This window comes from Carya illinoinensis, chromosome 11 (genome assembly GCF_018687715.1).
Source record: "Carya illinoinensis cultivar Pawnee chromosome 11, C.illinoinensisPawnee_v1, whole genome shotgun sequence".
NCBI classification, from domain to species: domain Eukaryota; kingdom Viridiplantae; phylum Streptophyta; class Magnoliopsida; order Fagales; family Juglandaceae; genus Carya; species Carya illinoinensis.
In genome coordinates, this window is record NC_056762.1 from 1578441 (window position 1) to 1597529 (window position 19089).

The 19089-nt window shown below is 37.6% G+C and overlaps 1 protein-coding gene and 1 pseudogene across 3 annotated transcripts; both read left to right on the forward strand.

The window, feature by feature from the left end:
* Positions 1 to 2991: 2991 nt before the first annotated feature.
* On the forward strand, positions 2992 to 6935 carry LOC122280882 (annotated as a pseudogene).
* A 1880-nt stretch (positions 6936 to 8815) lies between these two features.
* On the forward strand, positions 8816 to 18404 carry LOC122280566. Of its 3 annotated transcripts, none has more exons than XM_043091521.1 (5): positions 8828 to 10170; positions 10786 to 11223; positions 11734 to 12040; positions 12560 to 12725; positions 18033 to 18404. In XM_043091521.1, the coding sequence occupies exons 1-4, from the start codon at positions 9727 to 9729 to the stop codon at positions 12700 to 12702; spliced, it is 1332 nt and encodes a 443-aa protein (XP_042947455.1). In that variant the 5' UTR covers positions 8828 to 9726; the 3' UTR covers positions 12703 to 12725; positions 18033 to 18404. The 3 variants fall into 3 exon arrangements, with proteins under 3 accessions (XP_042947457.1, XP_042947455.1, XP_042947456.1); XM_043091522.1 differs by having other exon boundaries at positions 8835 to 10170; positions 10786 to 11217; XM_043091523.1 differs by lacking the exon at positions 18033 to 18404 and having other exon boundaries at positions 8816 to 10170; positions 12227 to 13078.
* The last annotated feature ends 685 nt before the right edge of the window (positions 18405 to 19089 follow it).

A 19089-nucleotide genomic window follows, 5' to 3' on the forward strand; every position in this document is an offset into this window, starting at 1 on the left:
TCTCTTTCATTTTTTTTTCTTTTTTTTTTTTCTTTGTTCAAATGTTGCCAACAAGCCCAAAACGTGGGCTGCTGGCGAGGACTTTCCTTCCATCCTTGAATCCTCGTCGTCCCTGTTCTCTGATTCTTGCGCAGACTCGCAAGAACAGAGTATACACCAAAAGTGTGAGAGTGATACCGTAGATAGGCTCTGTAGAGTGCTTTAGATGATGAAACCCACATTGGATCAAACCCACCGGATATTCTTTGGGTCCCGAGAATATGATGAAACCCACCAAAGCGGTCCGTTTATACCAAAAACCAACAAATCCTTAGATCATAAAAGAAATAAAATTCGAGAGATTTGAGGATTGTGGCCGAGGATAGTGTGACGTTGATACAGAAGGAAGTGGATCATAGCTTGTTGAGGATTTGCCCAAATCCAAGCCCTCAGTGATGGCTTTCAACTCCGAACCCATCTTCTGCATGTATCGGTTCTTCCTCCATGGAGGCACGGACAGGCCCTTGCTCCTCGCCACGGCAGACGAGAACCTTGGCGAAGGAAGTGCTCAAGGAAAAAGACCAGCAGCTGGCGCTTGTTCTGAACCCATGAAGGCACAAAATTGATTCGATTTGGATCCGCCAGCGTATCCAACGGTGGTCCGTACAACGCCGTTCAAACATCCGAATATGGCCACTGATCTCTCTTTCCTCAGCCGAAGCTTCAGGATTCCTCAAGGCCCCAATGGAGCCCCAGCCATCGTGGCCATCGCCGTTTCCAGGCTCGGCGGTAAAACCTCCTTCGCTGGCAAGCTTGGAGATAAGGTATCTACTCAAGCTAGCTTCTTCATATTTTTCAAAGTCCTAGATCGCGGCAAGCATGCGGCGTAAGGAAGATTTTTCACGCATCGTGCTGATAACGTGTTGTGAATCATTGAGAAAAGAGAGAGAGTTTCAAAGATAGAGAGAGAACGAGAGATGCTTCTTTCATTGATTGTATGTTCTGATATCAATATACCAATATTTATAGGGTTATAAAAGTCTCAATTGACGACTACGACTTAGTCAATTACGACGACTAAATGTGGTCATACAATACAAGATGGTTTATAACATGTCCATCACATTGTTAAGGAATAAACATAAATTTCTAATTCCCTTTTTTTTATCCATGTGTGTCCGTGTACAAGTAAATATCGCTTATCTGTGTTGTACCCCTGACTCTGTGTGTAAACTATGAAGAGTGAAGTGCGAAGACCAAACTGAACCCTAGCCCCCAATCTCGCATCCACCTGCTACCCTTCCTCATGGCGCCGGCCACCGACAAAACTACAGCACTTACGTGCTATTTTAGCATCAGCACTTACCTCACCGAAAAAAAGAATTGCAGCAGTCGATTTGGTGCGTCAATCTACTGGGTGTAAAGCAGTCGATTTGGCCCTTCACTGAAAAAAACCAGTGCTGCACTTACCAACAGTTGAGCAGAACTCCATTCACCTCACCGATAGTCAAGCAGCAACAAAACTCCGCATACATGCTGGTTCGTGTTCTCTTCTCACTTCACCGAATATTTAATTTTCATATCTAAGACCACTACTTTTGGTCAATGCGAGATTTGACCTCACATATATACATAGTATCAAATATATCTACTTTTATTTTATATCAATGCGGACATAATTCTCCCAAATCCATCCATCTTCATCTATATTTAAAAATATTAGGAAAAAAAATGAAGCATAAACAAATGAAACTCAGCCCTTTTTTTTTTTTTTAGTTCAATCAAACCAAATAATAGTGTACATATTTTCTACTTGCCAGTTGAAAATTACCAGTTGAAGAATGGTGGAAGAGAGCTATGACAGCTAAAGGAAGAAGAAGAAGGGAAGTGAACGGCGCTAAGAAGGAAAGAAAGAAAAGAAGAAGAAGCCCTCAGGCATGCCAAACGACGCTGTATTGCCAAGGAGAGAGGGCTGGGTTTCATGGCTCACGGGCTAGGCTGGGTCTCCGAATGGGCTTGGGCCCAAAATGAAGGGAAATCTAACAACAATTTAGTGGGTTGAGTTGAAAGCTCACGAGTTGGACTGGGCCCAAAAGAAAAATAAAATACACTCAACACAGGCCTACTCCGAAAATAGAAGAGTTCAACAAAAGAAAAATGTATAATAAAAAAATAAATAAGAGCCAAATAAAAACACTACAACTCAATATTAATAAAATAAAATAATTAAAGTCCAACATTAAACTAATTTAAAGTAAAGATCAATTTAAATGCAAAATAATAATTAATACCAAAAAAACACATTAAACTAAATTTCACAACTTAAAATTCATAAAATAAATTTCTTCATTCCTACAGTTTCTATACCATGAAACATTTCAACTTTAAATTATAATAAAATACTAATTATTTTTTTATTTTACTTTTTTTGTAATTAATTATTTACACATTTATTCATTCTCTATTCCCATTAAATATATAACATATAGGAGCATATTAATTATTTTTTTATTTTTTTTTTGTAAATTAATTATTTACATATTTATTCATTCTCTAATCACATTAAATATTTAACATATAGGAGCATCTGCCTTTTATAGAGACTATTGCAGTATAAATTTCAAAAAACTAATAGATGATTCAACTTGCTGCAGATCTAGAAATATTTAATCAGCAGCAATACAAAAATTTCAATATTCTCTCTATTGACCCTTTGCAATATGGCTGAGAACTACAATGATCATAGAAAAAAAAAATTCTGTTTGTATTTTTGTTTTTTTGTTCAAATTTGCTCTAAACAAATTTTTATATAAGACAATTAAAAAACACAACTAAGCAAACGTGCCGTTTGGCCTCCACTAGTACATATTATATACATGCTCAATATTATTTTCTTTTTCCTATGAAGAGAAGAAGATATCAATGTAAAAGTTCTAAATAAATAAATGTAAAAGATATATAAAAAATAGTTATAATGATACGTAAAAGTTTATAATAGATATCAATGCAAAAGATATTATTATAACTATGAGTTAGTGGTCAAACGCTTAATTACAACAGTCCACAATTTGAACCAACGGTCACACTCAAACGTTAAACTACCTCATCTTTCTTCTTCTATATATATCCGAGCTACCTGCAGAAATGCTCTCCAATCTCCGACGCCGCTGCCGCCAGTACATTCCATGGCCGACGTCCAAACAAATCCCAGAACTCCCGTCGACCCCAACAGCGGCTTCTGCCATAAAACTAAGACCTTTCAAAGCCTGCGCCCCCGGGTCCCACTCCCTCCTCTCTCCCAACCGCTCTCCATCGCCGACTTCATCCTCTCTGAGCTCCTCCTCCGATCCCCTGCTTCCAACTCTACTACCACCTTCCTCGTAGAATTTTCCACCGGAGTCCATGTATCATACTCCCTGTTCCTGTCCCAAATCCATTCCCTTGCGACCTCTCTCCGAAGCTCAACCTCTCTGTCCAAAGGCCACGTTGCGTTCATTCTCGTCCCTCCCTCCCTCCACGTTCCGGTTCTCTATTTCGCTCTCTTGGCCTTAGGGGTCACCATTTCATCCTCTAATCCGCTCGGTTCCGCCTCTGAAATCTCTTACCAGGTCCGACTCTGTAACCCCGTCATCGCCTTCGCCACCTCTTCTACTTCCCACAAGCTCCCCAGTCTTCCTCTAGGTACCATACTCCTCGACTCCCCCGAGTTTCTCTCAATGATTAACGGAAGTCATAATGGCACTGACCGAGTCCAGCAAGTCCAAGTGAGTCAGTCAAACTCGGCGGCGATTCTGTACTCCTCGGGAACGACCGGGAGGGTCAAAGGTGCGTTGCTAACTCACCGGAACTTGATCGCCCAATTAGCGAAGTCTCGACAGCTCCTGCTGGAGAAGGATCGGAATCAGACTCAAATTCAGACTGAGATACTGCAGCCACACCGTATAGGGTCAACTTCATACCGGTTACGCCTTCGCTTGTGGTGGCGCTGGCCAAGTCTGACCTCGTCAACAAGTACGATCTGAGCTCGCTCCAGCTGCTAGGATCCTCCGGCGCACCACTCGGAAAGGAGGTCACCGAGCGCTTCGCGGATAAGTTCCCCAACGTGACGATTATGCAGGTGAGTGTTGTCTTTTTTTGTACGTGGGTGAATCTACACACACATATCTAACAAATTTAACTATTATTCGAAGATAACTGTTACAATCACACAAACAAACAGATTACATAAAATAAATTTATAAAATTATTTATTTTATAATAAAAATAATTTTATAATCTAATATACCATATCAAACTACATCAATTTATAAATTTACTTATATATAATATTGAGGGACCACCTCATGTGTGCTGTCCACTATGTGTGCCCATATATTGGTGGTGTCCAATTCACATGATTGTGTTCCTCCCATATGTTTGCACGTGAAATGGACATTGAACATCTCTAGCTTGTGTCCAGCGATGTAATATGGAGGGAGATGAGTTCAACCTCAGGAGAGGTCATCTGAAGGAAAAATTATTCCTATTGAGAGAGTGAAGTGAGAAGTGTGTAGTGCCATTTGAGATAAAGTTGTTTTAAATATAGTGTTTCCGCTCAGTGGACGTAAGCAAGTTGCCGAACCACTTAAATATTGTCTCTATCTATTTTGTGTTTATTTTCAGGACAACTCAAGGCACAACATATAATTAGTATTTTCCTTTCTAAAGTAGTAGCAATTGTATGTCGTTGTTCTAAACTATTTTTAATTGGATGATTAAGATTTTGGGAAATAAATAAATAAATAAATATATATATATATATATTTATATGAAGGTTTAGGTTAATGGAGGCTTTCATTTATGGAGTAAGTAGAATTACTATCATCGTGTAAAAGAACTCTTTGCCGACTATTATTTGTTTATATTCAGATGGCTGGCTCTCAATAAATGTTGGTGAACATTACATTTCAAAGATCTCGTCAAAGGTAGACCTTTTCTTGTTGTTTTATGTCAGGGATACGGTTTGACGGAGAGTGGAGGAGGGGGGGCCGTAATGGTGACACCGGAGGAGTCCCGTCGGCATGGTTCAGTGGGTCGCCTATCTGAAAATATGGAAGCCAAGATAGTTGATCCTGTTACTGGAGAGGCTTTACCTCCTGGCCAGAAAGGGGAGCTCTGGTTACGAGGGCCAACAGTCATGAATGGTGACGGTCGTTTACTGAGTTATTCCATTTACAACCTTTTTTTTTTTTTTTTTTTTTTTTTTTTTTTTAACATTAATTGACAAGGCGGGCTTTTACGTGACAATTGCTGTGTTTTATATGTCATTAAACAAGATAATGGCTTTGTTTGATGAACAGAATCATGGAGTGTGTGTACGCAGGTTATGTTGGTGATGACAAGGCAACTGCTGAAACATTGGATTCAGAAGGGTGGTTGAAGACTGGGGACCTTTGTTATTTCGATTCAGAGGGATTTCTCTACATTGTTGACAGATTAAAGGAACTGATAAAATACAAAGCGTATCAGGTGATTGATCTGGAGATAGCCTTCAAAGTTCAAACAAAATAACATTAGTTGTTATAGTAGGCAGTGTCATCTCAATCACTCCATTTATTTTGTAGGTTCCCCCAGCTGAGTTGGAACATTTACTTCTATCACATCCTGAAATTGCAGATGCTGCTGTGATTCCGTAAGTGTCTTGTTGTATATTATATAGTTGTATTGCTTGGCATCTTTTTCCATATGAGAAAGATATAAAAGTTGATTAATTTTTCGTATTTGTAGCCTTCTAATGACTGTTATCTGCACTAGCTTACAGATTTGCATATTTTTTTTATGCCTGTCTATTGACGAGAAACTGTTGCCAGGGGTCCCTTTTTTTGAAAGATTTAGGACGGCTTAACATGTTTTTGGGCCTTGGAAGCAGGTACCCTGACGAAGAAGCAGGGCAGATTCCCATGGCTTTTGTGGTAAGAAATCCTGGAAGCAATATCGGAGAGGCTCAAGTTATAGGTTTCATGGCAAAACAGGTGACCTTCCTTCCAGATAATTCAATAGAGACAACTCATGATGAAATTCAAAGCCTAATTTAATTGGAATGTACCCGTAATTTTGGACATCAACTGGTGACATTGGGTGATTTGGATCTATAGATTTCATGATATTCTTAGCTGTTTAAATGAGACATCATAAGTTTTTGACCTCTTGATTGATTCTTTTCCCACCAAATCTTGATAGGATAAAAAACAAAGACATATATCTCTTAATTACCTGGCTAAATTTATCACATATTCTTCCAAGGGAGGATGATGAAGATCCTCCCTTGTATATATGTTTCAACTTTTTTTTTTTTTATGTTCATCATTTAATTAGTGTATACAGGATCATTAGCAGGCACAAGTTGCACAATATTGTTGGTGTTCTTACTAATTGATCAGACCTGGTCTGGTGCATGCACTTCTGTTTGCAGGTTGCACCATACAAGAAGGTCCGACGCGTCTCTTTCATCAATTCCATTCCAAAATCTCCTGCGGGAAAGATATTGAGGAGGGAACTGGTCACTCGTGCTCTTTCTCTTGGTTCCTCTAGACTATGATCATTCAATATATACTCAAAACAATATATATATACACACACACATATATAGTTGAAGGGGCTATGGTAAAAGAAGCAGGCAATTCAACTAGCCTCATTTGACAGGGTGTTAGCATGGATCCTCGTTTTCCTACCGAGAAGTACTATAGCTACAAAAAGATTCTAACAAAACAAATCCACATCAAGCCACGTCTATTTGTGGGATCTCTTTTGACTGTAACACTTTTCATACCTTAGTCCACCCACGATCGATCTTCCATATACATTATTTTGTTCAGTTGTACTATTATCTTTGTATTGCAATACTCTCCTTATATTGCACTAACAATTAACAGTGTCTATATATGATTTATATCATGGTTTCCTATTGTACAAAGTCATTCTCATTCTCTATATTCTCTTCTGCATTTCTGTGATTCCATAGCTCCGGGGCCTTCATTTATCTTCTCTCCATTGTAGGGTTCTTCCAAGATCGATCTGAGCATGATCTTTTAGGTGTTGCTCCTGCTCATTTTCATCATACCATGAGTTTCTGAGCCGCAACCTGCACTGTATCCATGACACAACGTCATTCTTTAATTCTCACATAGAAAGACAAAAAATGAATTTGATTTTGATTGTCTCTCCTAGTTCTAATTAATACCTTCGTTCCCGTCTCTGTCTACTGCTCCTTCGAAATCTCGAGGCTGTGGAAGTTACTTGCAACTTTACAACTGCGTTGATTATGATGTTCCCTTACAATTCCAGATTGAAACTAATCTTCATGATTGGATGCATTTGGAACAAATTAGTCTGCCATTGATTGTTATTCATAACTCAACAATCTTTTGGGACAGATAACTGATACTGATCCTCAGTTAATTTGGAATTCCTATGATGTTGTCATGTTGAGCTCTTTCCCAAGTTTTGGGATCACTTCACATCCACTTAGCTAGGCAATTATCTTTGATAATATATAAATTTGGAAGTATGAAGTCTTATTCTCCGCCATTATTTTATTAAGTAATATATGCAAATTAAGTTAAAGTTATCAAATAAAAATACTATAACTAATTTTAGCATTTGTCTCAAATGCTTTAAAATAAAGAGATTCCACTGATATATTAAATCTACTTTTCAATACGTGCAACATCAAGCCACATTAACTTGTATATTTAGTAATTTTGTGAAATCTCTTTATTTTTTAAATATATAAATTAATGTGGCTTGATGTTGCATTATTAATCAAATAGATTTAACGAACTATATGAACCTATGTCAATTTATAAGTTTATTTTTATAGAATCTGTTTGTAACCGTAACACTTTTCTTATTATTTAATGTTGAAATATTATTGAAATTTTAAAAGAAGTTCAAAGACATGTACTTTATGATTTTTAATGATTGGGGTTGCTTTAAAATGCTGTATGAAGAGTTCTTTGTTTCTCTCTCCATCAAGCAAAGTTTGTGAAATAAAGGGAAGGGGAGCATATCAAAAGGCTCAACCAAACTTTGAAAATCAAGACTTTAATATTGACACTATTTTTAAGCATTCTATTTAATGTATAATGACTCGATGTACGCTACTTTTGTGTCATTTACAATATTTTTAACTCGTGAGTTTTTCCAATAAGTTTTTAGGCCTCGTTTGTAGGTTGATTGAGATGGAAATTTTGTGAAAATAAAAATAGTTTTTGAATAATATTGAAATGGTTTGGTTTTATAAAATGAGAGAGAAAAAGTTGAATAAGAATATTATAAAGTTAAAATATTGTTAGAATATAATTTTTTAATATAATTTTTATTTCGAGATTTGAAAAAGTTGAATTATATTTTGTATTTTGTTCAAAAGTTTAAGAAAATTATAATGATTAGATGAAAAAATTAAAAATTTGAAATTCAAAAGTGTTTGTATTTTAATGATATTTAATTCTTGAGATGAGATAAAATGAAATTAAAAAATTAAAAAATATTTTTATTTAAATGATACTTAAATTTTGAGATAAAATAAAATGATATCAAATGAGATCATATGTAAAACCACCAAAAGGGGTGTTACTTTATTAGAAAATTCTACTCTCCTCATTAGTGTACTACTCGGATTTTTTTTTATTATTATTATTATTATTATTATTATTACTACTACTACTTAACGATTAAGTAAATGCTTTTTAATAATATTGTCAATTTTTTATTTTTAAAAAAATATTTAAAAGTATTAAAATATAAATATATATAATTAAAAAAAAAAAAAAACCATAAAAGGAACTGGCGGGAGCCACAGCGGTCGCCGTATTGCAGCCTACTTTGTTGAAGGCGTTTCCCAACTTCTGCAACTTTTACAGTGTCTGCAAGTACTGCCATTCCAACCATGATAAAGGCTTGAAATGTGATGGAAACCTACCATTCCTCGTATAGCTTAGACCGCGCTCTTCTTCTTTTTTCTAGATGCCTTTCATATCCAAGAGGGCCTGCCTACGAAATGGATATTTCAATTCAGCCTGACATAAATTTGTCCCAATAAAAAGTGGGACTTATACCCAGAAATCAGGAATTTGCCAAAAACAGAGACCGTTAGGTTTCAATGGAGTCGTGAAATCCGCCGACCATCCATCCACTCAAATCGGTCATTTTCAATTGATGAAAGTTCAGAAGAGATTCTTTAATGTCTTTGTCCGATTTCAACTCAAATAACACGAAATTCTTCGATTGAAATTTGAGTTGGTATAGTTTCGGTAGGCTCGCACGATTAACAAAAGAAAGATTTCGATTCAAACATTTTCTTAAGCAACAAGCCACATTTCTAATTTGATGTAGACTTGGATTTTGAAAGAGTTTTGTGATCTGCTGCATACTAACAAACCATATTAATTTGTAAATTTCTTTTTATCAAGATATCTAGACATTTTTAATTTGTCAAGTATTGGTCTAATATCCAAAGGATCTGTGTGGAGCCTAATCTGGTTCCTCGTACTCCTCTTCAAACTGTAATAAAAACACTTCCCACGTTGCTTTACAACGACTTCTTGGCTCTAATCTGCTTTTTGTCCCACTTTCACCTTCAATGCACACCAACAACTCTCTCTCTCTCTCTCTTGAAATCCATACCCTTCTGTTAAACTCGTTGTCGGCCTTTCCAGTTTGTGAAAAAGAACCATTTCTGCAGTTTGCAACGGACATTTCTCTCACTTCATGGCACTTCCTCACAAGCAAACAGAAGCCTCTTCAGCCGAATCAGCCCATACCCCGCTTAGAGTAGACTCACACCAACATGAAGAAGTACTAGACGACACCCAACTTGACCACTCCCTCCTCCGATTAGAAACCTTTCTCAGAATCTTTGGCTTCTGCCAGTTCTCTTTTATAAGCTTCACCCTCTCGTGGGTTTCATTTCTTCTCCTGGGTGTTGCACTTCCTCTTGCTTTGATCGAGCGTTCTTATTGTTCTGATTGCGAGAAGTATGAGATCAAAAGCTTTGAGATTGAGATTCTGGTTTCTGAGTCTCTAGTTGCAGCCAGTTCTCTATTATGCATTTCTCATAACCTTCGCAAGTATGGTGTTAAAAAGTTCCTGTTTGTCGATCGGTACCATGGTAATATGGCACAGTTTCGCGAAGAATACTTGCAGAAGATCAACGTGAGCAATACCCAAATCTCCCCTTTTGATATTTCAACTTGATTCTTTCGTTCTTACTTTTTTCCCCCTTCTTTTTATGTTTTTTTTTGGGAAGGTGGGGCATTGAATCTATTGATGCTTTGAGTAAAGATTCATTTTCTTTCTTTCTTGTTCTACACAACCAAGAGCCTTTCAAATTTATACATATAATTGAACTGCTGATTAGAATTTGATGTTCTTTCCCATATAAATGGAAACATCTATTTATGGCGATTAGATTTGTTTATTGCACTTGAGATTGTTTAAACTTGCACGATTAGGGAATTCATGAAAATCGTGCTCTTTACTGATTAATGACTAGAAGGTCTTAAATGAAATTTGCCTACTTGCAGTAGAACTCGACTGAGAATCGCTCTTACAGAGGATTTATTTACCATCTCCGACTTTCCCCTTTCCCTTCTTTGCACCAAAAAAGAAAAAAGAAAAACCTTTTCGTTGTGTCACTCATAACTACGTCCCGTGAGCTTTATCAATGGGAGTAGTTGATTTAGACTAATATTTGGGGCAGACCTTTTCTTATGTATTCAACTTATGCTGCACCAATGAGTTGTTGTATTGAGAGTTATTCTTGTTTAGGGTTTCTTCCGCTTGTTGGCAGTGTGGCTATTACCATGCTTCCTTTTGAAGACTGCTCGTGAGGTCATTCATATGGTCTATGTGCACAATGACTCATGGTGGCAATCCATTGCTACATTATTTGCCTTGCTGGTATCGTGGACTTATTCAGCCATAATCTATCTATCAGGCACAGTTCTTTTCAATTTGGTGTGCAACTTGCAAATAATACACTTTGAAAACTATGGGAAGCTTTTAGAAAGCGATCTGGATGTTTCTCTGTACATAGAGGAACACATTCGACTCAAGCATCATCTATCCAAAATTAGCCACAGGTTCCGAATATTTCTTCTTCTGGAGTTTTTATTCGTGACGGCTAGTCAATTTCTGGCTCTATTAGAGACCACAGGAAATAAAGGAATTATCAACTTCTCCAATGGCGGCGATTTTGCAGTAAGGGTGAATCAAATATGCTCTTTCAAGCTTGAGTGTCATGATTGTAGCATAATTTAGTTCTCATATATAGTTTGTAGATCTGATTTTAAAAAATTGCTGCCATGCATTTGTCTTACTTCCATTACATAATCACTTTCATCTGACAAAGTTTTGCTTTTTGTTCCTCTTTGGCAATATCATCATCTCCAACAAAGTACCCATGACTGAATTATAGTCATTGATTATAAAGGTTCATATGTGGTAGGGTACTTGTAAAAGGAGGGAGGGGCTCTTATGTGGATGGATCAGTCCTACTGGACAATATTCTGAACTAGAAAACCTCCAAATCCAATACTAGCAATCATTTTAGCTGAGGCTTTTCTTCTGGTTTTCGTCTTCTCATTGATTTTATATATGGGCATAGAAGCACTTAGCATTTCCCCACAACTAAGTGATAAATTACACTCTTTTGTGTAATATTTCAAGAACTCACTTTAGCTTCCTTCTTACTCTGCTTAATTACGGCTGTGATAGGTCTGCTCTATTGTTGAGCTGGTTGGGATCATAATCTTTCTGCAGTCAGCAGCAAAGATTTCACATAGAGCTCAAAGTCTTGCATCAGTTACAAGCAGATGGCATGCTTTACTTACATGCAACTCCGATAATGCATCTCAAACAGGAATTTCAAATAATGTCAGAAGCATGGAAGCCGCTATTCCAGCAGGTCCATTGCATATAAATTACTCAGAAAGTGATATGGAATCGATCGATTATGTCCCAGTGCCCACAAATAGTCAACTGGCTTCAAACATGTCCTTGTACCATAAGAGACAAGCTCTCGGTATGTCCATAAACACTTTGTGCAGAGCATTTTTTTATTTCATAAATTATCTATTAAGGTTTTCTTATTACAGTTGAAGATAGATCTGATTATAATCTCACTTAACTATTACTTTCATTTACTTCCTTTCTCCATGGTAATCTCCTCATAATTCATGGTTTTATTTGCTATTTTTGGTTCGGACAGTCTAGGTTCATTAAAAATTGATGCAAGTGGTATTAACAAGCTACTTTCTGCAAGTCTTCAGGAGACCTATAATTACTCTCTTCCTCACAGATAAGCCCAAGATTTCTGTTGACAAGATTTAAAAGAGACATGTTTTAGGGATCAGCCCATTATACTGATTAGGTTCTGCTGCATAATTCCCTCTGTCAAAATCTGCTGCATTTGGGTCTTATGGTTCTTAAGACCAACGAGTCATTTACCTTGCAAAGGATGATCACATCACAAAAATAATCTGTATCATCCACACATTGAAATACTTAAATAGTATTTAATCAAGCTCGCTCGATTTTGCAGTTATGTATATGCAGTCCAACCTTGGGGGGGTGACCATATTCGGATGGACAATTGATAGGGCACTTCTAAATACAGTTTTTTTTATTGAGCTCTCACTGGTTCTTTTTGTACTCGGGAAGACCATTACTTTCACTACCAAATGACACTGTTAACAGAGATTCCGCCGGGATTCTCAAAGTTGAGAAAGCAAACTAAAGGTACTGCAGCCACCTTAATGAAGCACAGTAACAACATCAAAGCAAAAGATATTACAGCCTGCACACTGCAATGTCTGCATAGCAGAAAGCACACCAAGGCAGTAGACAACTTTAACTTGTCCTTAATGTGAAGATGATCATGTGTTTCAGTGCATTAGTGTAAAGTGTAAAAGAAACCTTGTATAGCAGCAACAGAAAAGCACTTGTCTTTTCCTTACTTTCTAGCTTTTGTACTTTGTTAAGATGTGTATAAAAGGAGCTCATGTAAAGACACTTATTAACACAATTCGAATTCAAAGCAATTCACACTTGCTTTAGCAAAGTGTTGTGTTTCTCATTTTATTTTCCTTCAAAGTTTTAACATGGTATCAGAGCAGGTCTGAACCTGCTACTCTCATCACCTTATCATTCAATCATCTTCTCTCCCCTTTTTTTTTCTGCTTCACTTCATCTGTAATTCATTGCTCCTATGGCTGAGGCAGCACCACATCACAATTCTCCATCAGAAGATCCTAATAGCCCATTTTTCTTACACCACAGTGACAATGCAAATACTGTGGTGGTCACACCTCATCTCATGGGACCAAATTATCTTTCTTGGAACCGATCATTCACCCTAGCTATTTCAATCAAAAATAAACTCGGTTTTCTAGATGGGACCATTGAGACCCCTCAACTCAACAACACCCTTTATGTGCCATGGCTTCGATGCAATAACTTGATCCTTTCATGGATCTTGAATTCCATCTCAAAAGAAATTGCATCAAATGTACTTTATGTCAGCTCAGCCAAAGAAGTTTGGGAAAAACTTAAGGCTAGATTTGCACAACCTGATAATGTGCGCATATATCAGCTGCAGCAGCAACTGGGATCCATTACTCAAGGAACACAACCTGTGAGTGACTACTTCACACAACTCAATGCAGTGTGGGAAGAACTACACAACTACAGGCCTTTGCCACACTGCTCATGTGGTCTATGCACCTGCAAAACATTGGATACCGTTGGTGAAATTCAACAAACAGATACAGTTTTCAAGTTCCTAATGGGACTCAATGATACCTATGATGCCATTCGAGGACAAATCATCCTCATGAGTCCTATACCCTCACTAGACAGAGTTTTTTCCTTGGTTTTGCAGGAAGAAAGGCAAAGGCAAGCTAGGACCTTTGCATTGCCTCTAAATGAGTCCTCTGTATTGGCTGTTTATCATGGCCAGAACAAGAAGAAAGAAAAGTTAGAAGTCACTTGTTACCATTGTGGGAAGATGGGCCACACAAAGGAGAAATGCTATCGACTAGTTGGATTCCCACCCAACTTCAAGTTCACCAAGTCTAAACAAGGATATTCACCTGGAAGTCACTCAGTAAACCAAGTTACTACTCAGGAACATGAGAGCAGCACCTCAAAGACTCCACAGCTTCCCCTGACTGAAGCACAAATTCAGCAAATTGCAACTCTTGTCAATGCTCAAACTTCTCAGCTCAACTTGAAGGAAAGAAACTCACCAATCAACCCACTCAGCAATGACTTTTCAACCTCCACAAATGCCCAGACTCACACTCACCACTCTTCCAACATGGCAGGTATAATCCCTCAAACTAGTAGTGAAATTTCTCCACAAACATGTCTTGATTCTTCTGCAAATCACAATCAAAACTCACACACACATTGGATCCTGGACACTGGGGCTACAGACCATATGGTCTGCTCCATTTCATTACTCACTAATGTCACCTCTAAGAAACCAACTCGAGTTCACCTCCCAAACAAAACCTATGCTGAAGTTACACACATTGGTACCTGCAAAGTCTCAGACAAACTCATTTTAAATGATGTTCTGTATGTGCCTAGTTTCAGCTTTAACCTCATATCTGCTAGCAAGCTGACCCAGGATTCCCCTATATGTCTCATCTTTCTCCAAAAATTTTGCTTCATGCAGGACCTGTCTTCATGGATGACGATTGGTCTTGCTGAAGTATCAAACGGCCTCTATTTTCTCAAGCCTGAAACCCCTTCATGCCATGCTGTTCAAAGCACCTCAACAAACCAAAACATCCACCTCCCTCACAATGAAGACTCAAGCTGTAACCAATCACCAGATTTTGATTTGTGGCATTTTAGATTAGGACATGTACCTCACCAGAGGATGAATATCATTCAATCTCATGACTCAAATGTAAAATGCAATGGCAACATACAATGCACAATCTGTCATTTAGCAAAACAGAAAAGAAAGTCATTCCCATTGAGCACCATTTCTACATCTTTTCCTCTTGAGTTAATTCACTGTGATATATGGGGACCCTATTCTCAACCATCCATTCAAGGTCACCAATATTTCCTAACCATAGTGGATGACAAAACTCGAGTAACTTGGGTCTACCTAATGAAGTTCAAATCAGAAACCAGGACCATTCTACAAAACTTCATTCACATGTGTGAAACTCAATTTAATGCTAAAATCAAACAAGTGAGATCTGATAATGGGTTGGAATTTCAAATGATAGACTTTTATAACTCACATGGCATCATACACCAAAAGACTTGCATATACACCCCTCAACAAAATGGGGTAGTAGAAAGAAAGCATCAACACCTCCTCTCCACTGCTAGATCCCTTCTTTTTCAAGCATCCCTTCCATTAAAGTTCTGGGGAGATGCTGTATTAACAGCAGCACATATCATTAACAGAATCCCAACCCCTGTGCTTAACAACAAATCCCCATATGAGACCTTCTTCTCATCCATTCCATCATATTCCCACCTAAAAGTCTTTGGATGCCTATGTTTTGTCTCTACTGTGAAGAACAACAGAGGAAAACTAGACCCTCGAGCAAGAAAGTGTATATTCATAGGCTACCCTCCTGGAATTAAAGGCTATAAAGTCTATGACCTTCAGGATCATACATGCCTTGTCTCAAGGGATGTAGTCTTCTATGAATCAATTTTTCCATTTCAAAAACAAGTTGCTGAACCCATAACTCCAACTAAAAATCTGGTTCTCCCAGTTCCCATACCAGAACCAACACTCTCAACCTTCACACCCCAAAGCCTTGATCCCTCAACTCTAACTCTCAACACTAATCCCCATTCACCAAACATTGAACAGCACCTAGATATCCCTTCCTCACCTTCCTCTCCAAGCACCTCACCTGTCCATCTTAGAAGATCTGACAGATCACGAAACCCCCCTGCTTACCTTCATGACTATCACTGCCAACTAGCTCATACCAAGTCTATCTCACACCCTTTACACAAATATCTCACCTATTCCAATCTATCTCCCCAATACAAATCATTTGCTTTCTCAATCTCTCTTCTTCAAGAACCTCAATCCTATCAACAAGCTGTCAAGTCAAAACATTGGCAAGATGCCATGAATGCTGAGTTGAAAGCCTTAGAGGACAATGGAACCTGGACTTTGACTAAGCTGCCTGAAGGCAAGAAGGCAGTAGGGTGCAAATATGTGTATAAAATCAAGCTTAAATCTGATGGATCCATAGAGAGACATAAAGCTCGATTAGTGGCAAAGGGATACACCCAAAGAGAGGGGTTTGATTATCAAGAAACTTTTAGTCCAGTTGCCAAGCTTACAACTGTCCGAATCTTCCTTGCCTTGGCTGCTGCCCTCAATTGGCACCTCTCCCAATTAGATGTCCACAATGCTTTCCTTCATGGAACATTGGATGAAGAAATATACATGGAAATGCCTCCTGGTTATCACAGTAAGGGGGAGTCTACAGCAAAGGGAAAAATGGTTTGCAAGCTCCACAAATCTCTTTATGGACTCAAGCAAGCTTCTAGGCAATGGCACTCAAAATTTTCAGAATCCCTTATTTCTATTGGATTTCAACATTCTAAGTCTGATTACTCCCTTTTTACTCGAAACACTAAAGAAGGATTCATAGCATTACTTGTCTATGTTGATGATATCATCATAGGCAGTTCCAACATCAAAGCCATCAACCAAGTCAAAGCATATCTGCACTCTCAATTCAGAATCAAAGACCTTGGAACCCTCAAATTTTTCTTGGGCATAGAAATTGCAAGGTCCACTGCTGGAGTTCATTTATGTCAGAGAAAATACAGCCTAGAAATCTTGGATTCTGCAGGTCTCCTCGGGTGCAAACCTGCGAATACACCTATTGAGTTGAACCACAAACTCTCACACTCACCCTCAGACTTATTGAAAGATCCTACAAGCTACAGAAGGCTCATAGGGAGACTGATTTACCTCACCATAACAAGGCCTGACATCAGTTATGCAGTAAGCATATTGAGCCAATTTATGGACAGACCAAGTGAAATTCATATGCAAGCTGCACATCGAGTTTTAAGGTATGTAAAAGGATCTATAGGTCAAGGTATTCTCCTCCCTTCCCAATCTGATCTCCACATCAAGGCATATAGCGATTCAGACTGGGCTGCTTGCCCAGAAACAAGGAAATCCGTGACTGGATTTTGTGTTTTTCTTGGAAACTCATTGGTCAGCTGGAAATCAAAGAAACAGGCCACCATCTCACGCTCCTCTGCAGAGGCAGAGTATCGAGCCTTGGCTCAAACAAGTTGTGAATTGATTTGGGTGATTTCTTTGTTAAAAGATTTTGGTATCACACACACCAAACCTGCCATCCTTTACTGTGATAATCAGTCAGCTTTGCACATTACAAAAAATCCTGTTTTCCATGAAAGAACCAAGCACATTGAGTTAGATTGCCATTTTGTTAGAGAAAAGGTGTTAGCCAAGGTCATTCACCCCGTGCATATTTCCTCAAAGTTCCAGCTTGCTGACATCTTTACTAAGGCATTAGGAAGTGCACCATTCAAATTTTTACTGTCCAAGATGGGCATTTTAAACATCTATGCCCATCTTGAGGGGGAGTCTCAAAGTTGAGAAAGCAAACTAAAGGTACTGCAGCCACCTTAATGAAGCACAGTAACAACATCAAAGCAAAAGATATTACAGCCTGCACACTGCAATGTCTGCATAGCAGAAAGCACACCAAGGCAGTAGACAACTTTAACTTGTCCTTAATGTGAAGATGATCATGTGTTTCAGTGCATTAGTGTAAAGTGTAAAAGAAACCTTGTATAGCAGTAACAGAAAAGCACTTGTCTTTTCCTTACTTTCTAGCTTTTGTACTTTGTTAAGATGTGTATAAAAGGAGCCCATGTAAAGACACTTATTAACACAATTCGAATTCAAAGCAGTTCACACTTGCTTTAGCAAAGTGTTGTGTTTCTCATTTTATTTTCCTTCAAAGTTTTAACAGGGATGACCGTTGCGCACTTTGCATTCCATTTGCTTCTGTTGGAGATTTCAAATGGTATCGATATTTGACGTAGTATTGGAATTTGCCGCTAGGTGTAACTGACAGACACAGAACATATATTACTGAACTAATTTTGTGTGGTAAGACAATCAGAGATGAAGTCAATTTCACAAACAGAGTGATGAAGGTCTTCTTCTGTATCATTTCCGAAGAATTCATCTTCTCTCTCTTGTACTAATTCTCTTAGGCTAGTGTACTGGTCGTGGGCTGTAATTTCCCAAGATCTTCTTATAATTTCCTCAAGAGGAAATATACATTTATACGTTTATAATTCCCATTAAAGAATACATGTTTTCTGCTCTTTAAAAGGAAGCTCGTTTACATGGTTCAATTCACTTAAGGAATGAGGAATGCAGAGGCACCGATTTATGATTTAATTTCCTTGTTGAATTGGGAGAAAGTGTATGTAGATAAAAGAAGTCTTCATTTTTTGCGGCGGCAAATAATATTTGATAATAAGTTAAAAAAGGAAAATAATACCATGACTATTAAATATTTTCACTCATATATACATATATATATATATATAGAAATATATTTATATATATATTATATTTTTAATGGTTAAGAAAAAAACTATTAGCAAATTTATATTTTTCTTATTTTTTTCTTAATGATTAAAGATGTTTCATAAATAATTAAAAATAAATAAATTTGAGAGTTCGTGTCACTGAATATTAGATAGATTAGAATATTTAAGGCCTGAAATACTCCTCTCTTTTTTATATATTCCTTTGTTTTCTTTTATCAAATTTTTTGTTTATTACAATAGTAATTAAAATAAGTCTGAGTTGAAACAACTCTAAAATCGAGTTTAACAAATATAACGCAAAAATAATAAGTATGTAATACTAACAATTCCAACAAAGCATCGTGTAATGCCTATAGGTCCGTAGCCATTCAATATAGAAATCTTTAAGAGTTGTAATCTTCGACCGTTTAAAAGGGGAATTTGTAGAATAAACTGTGACTCGAGTAACATGGTCGGTTGTTTCAT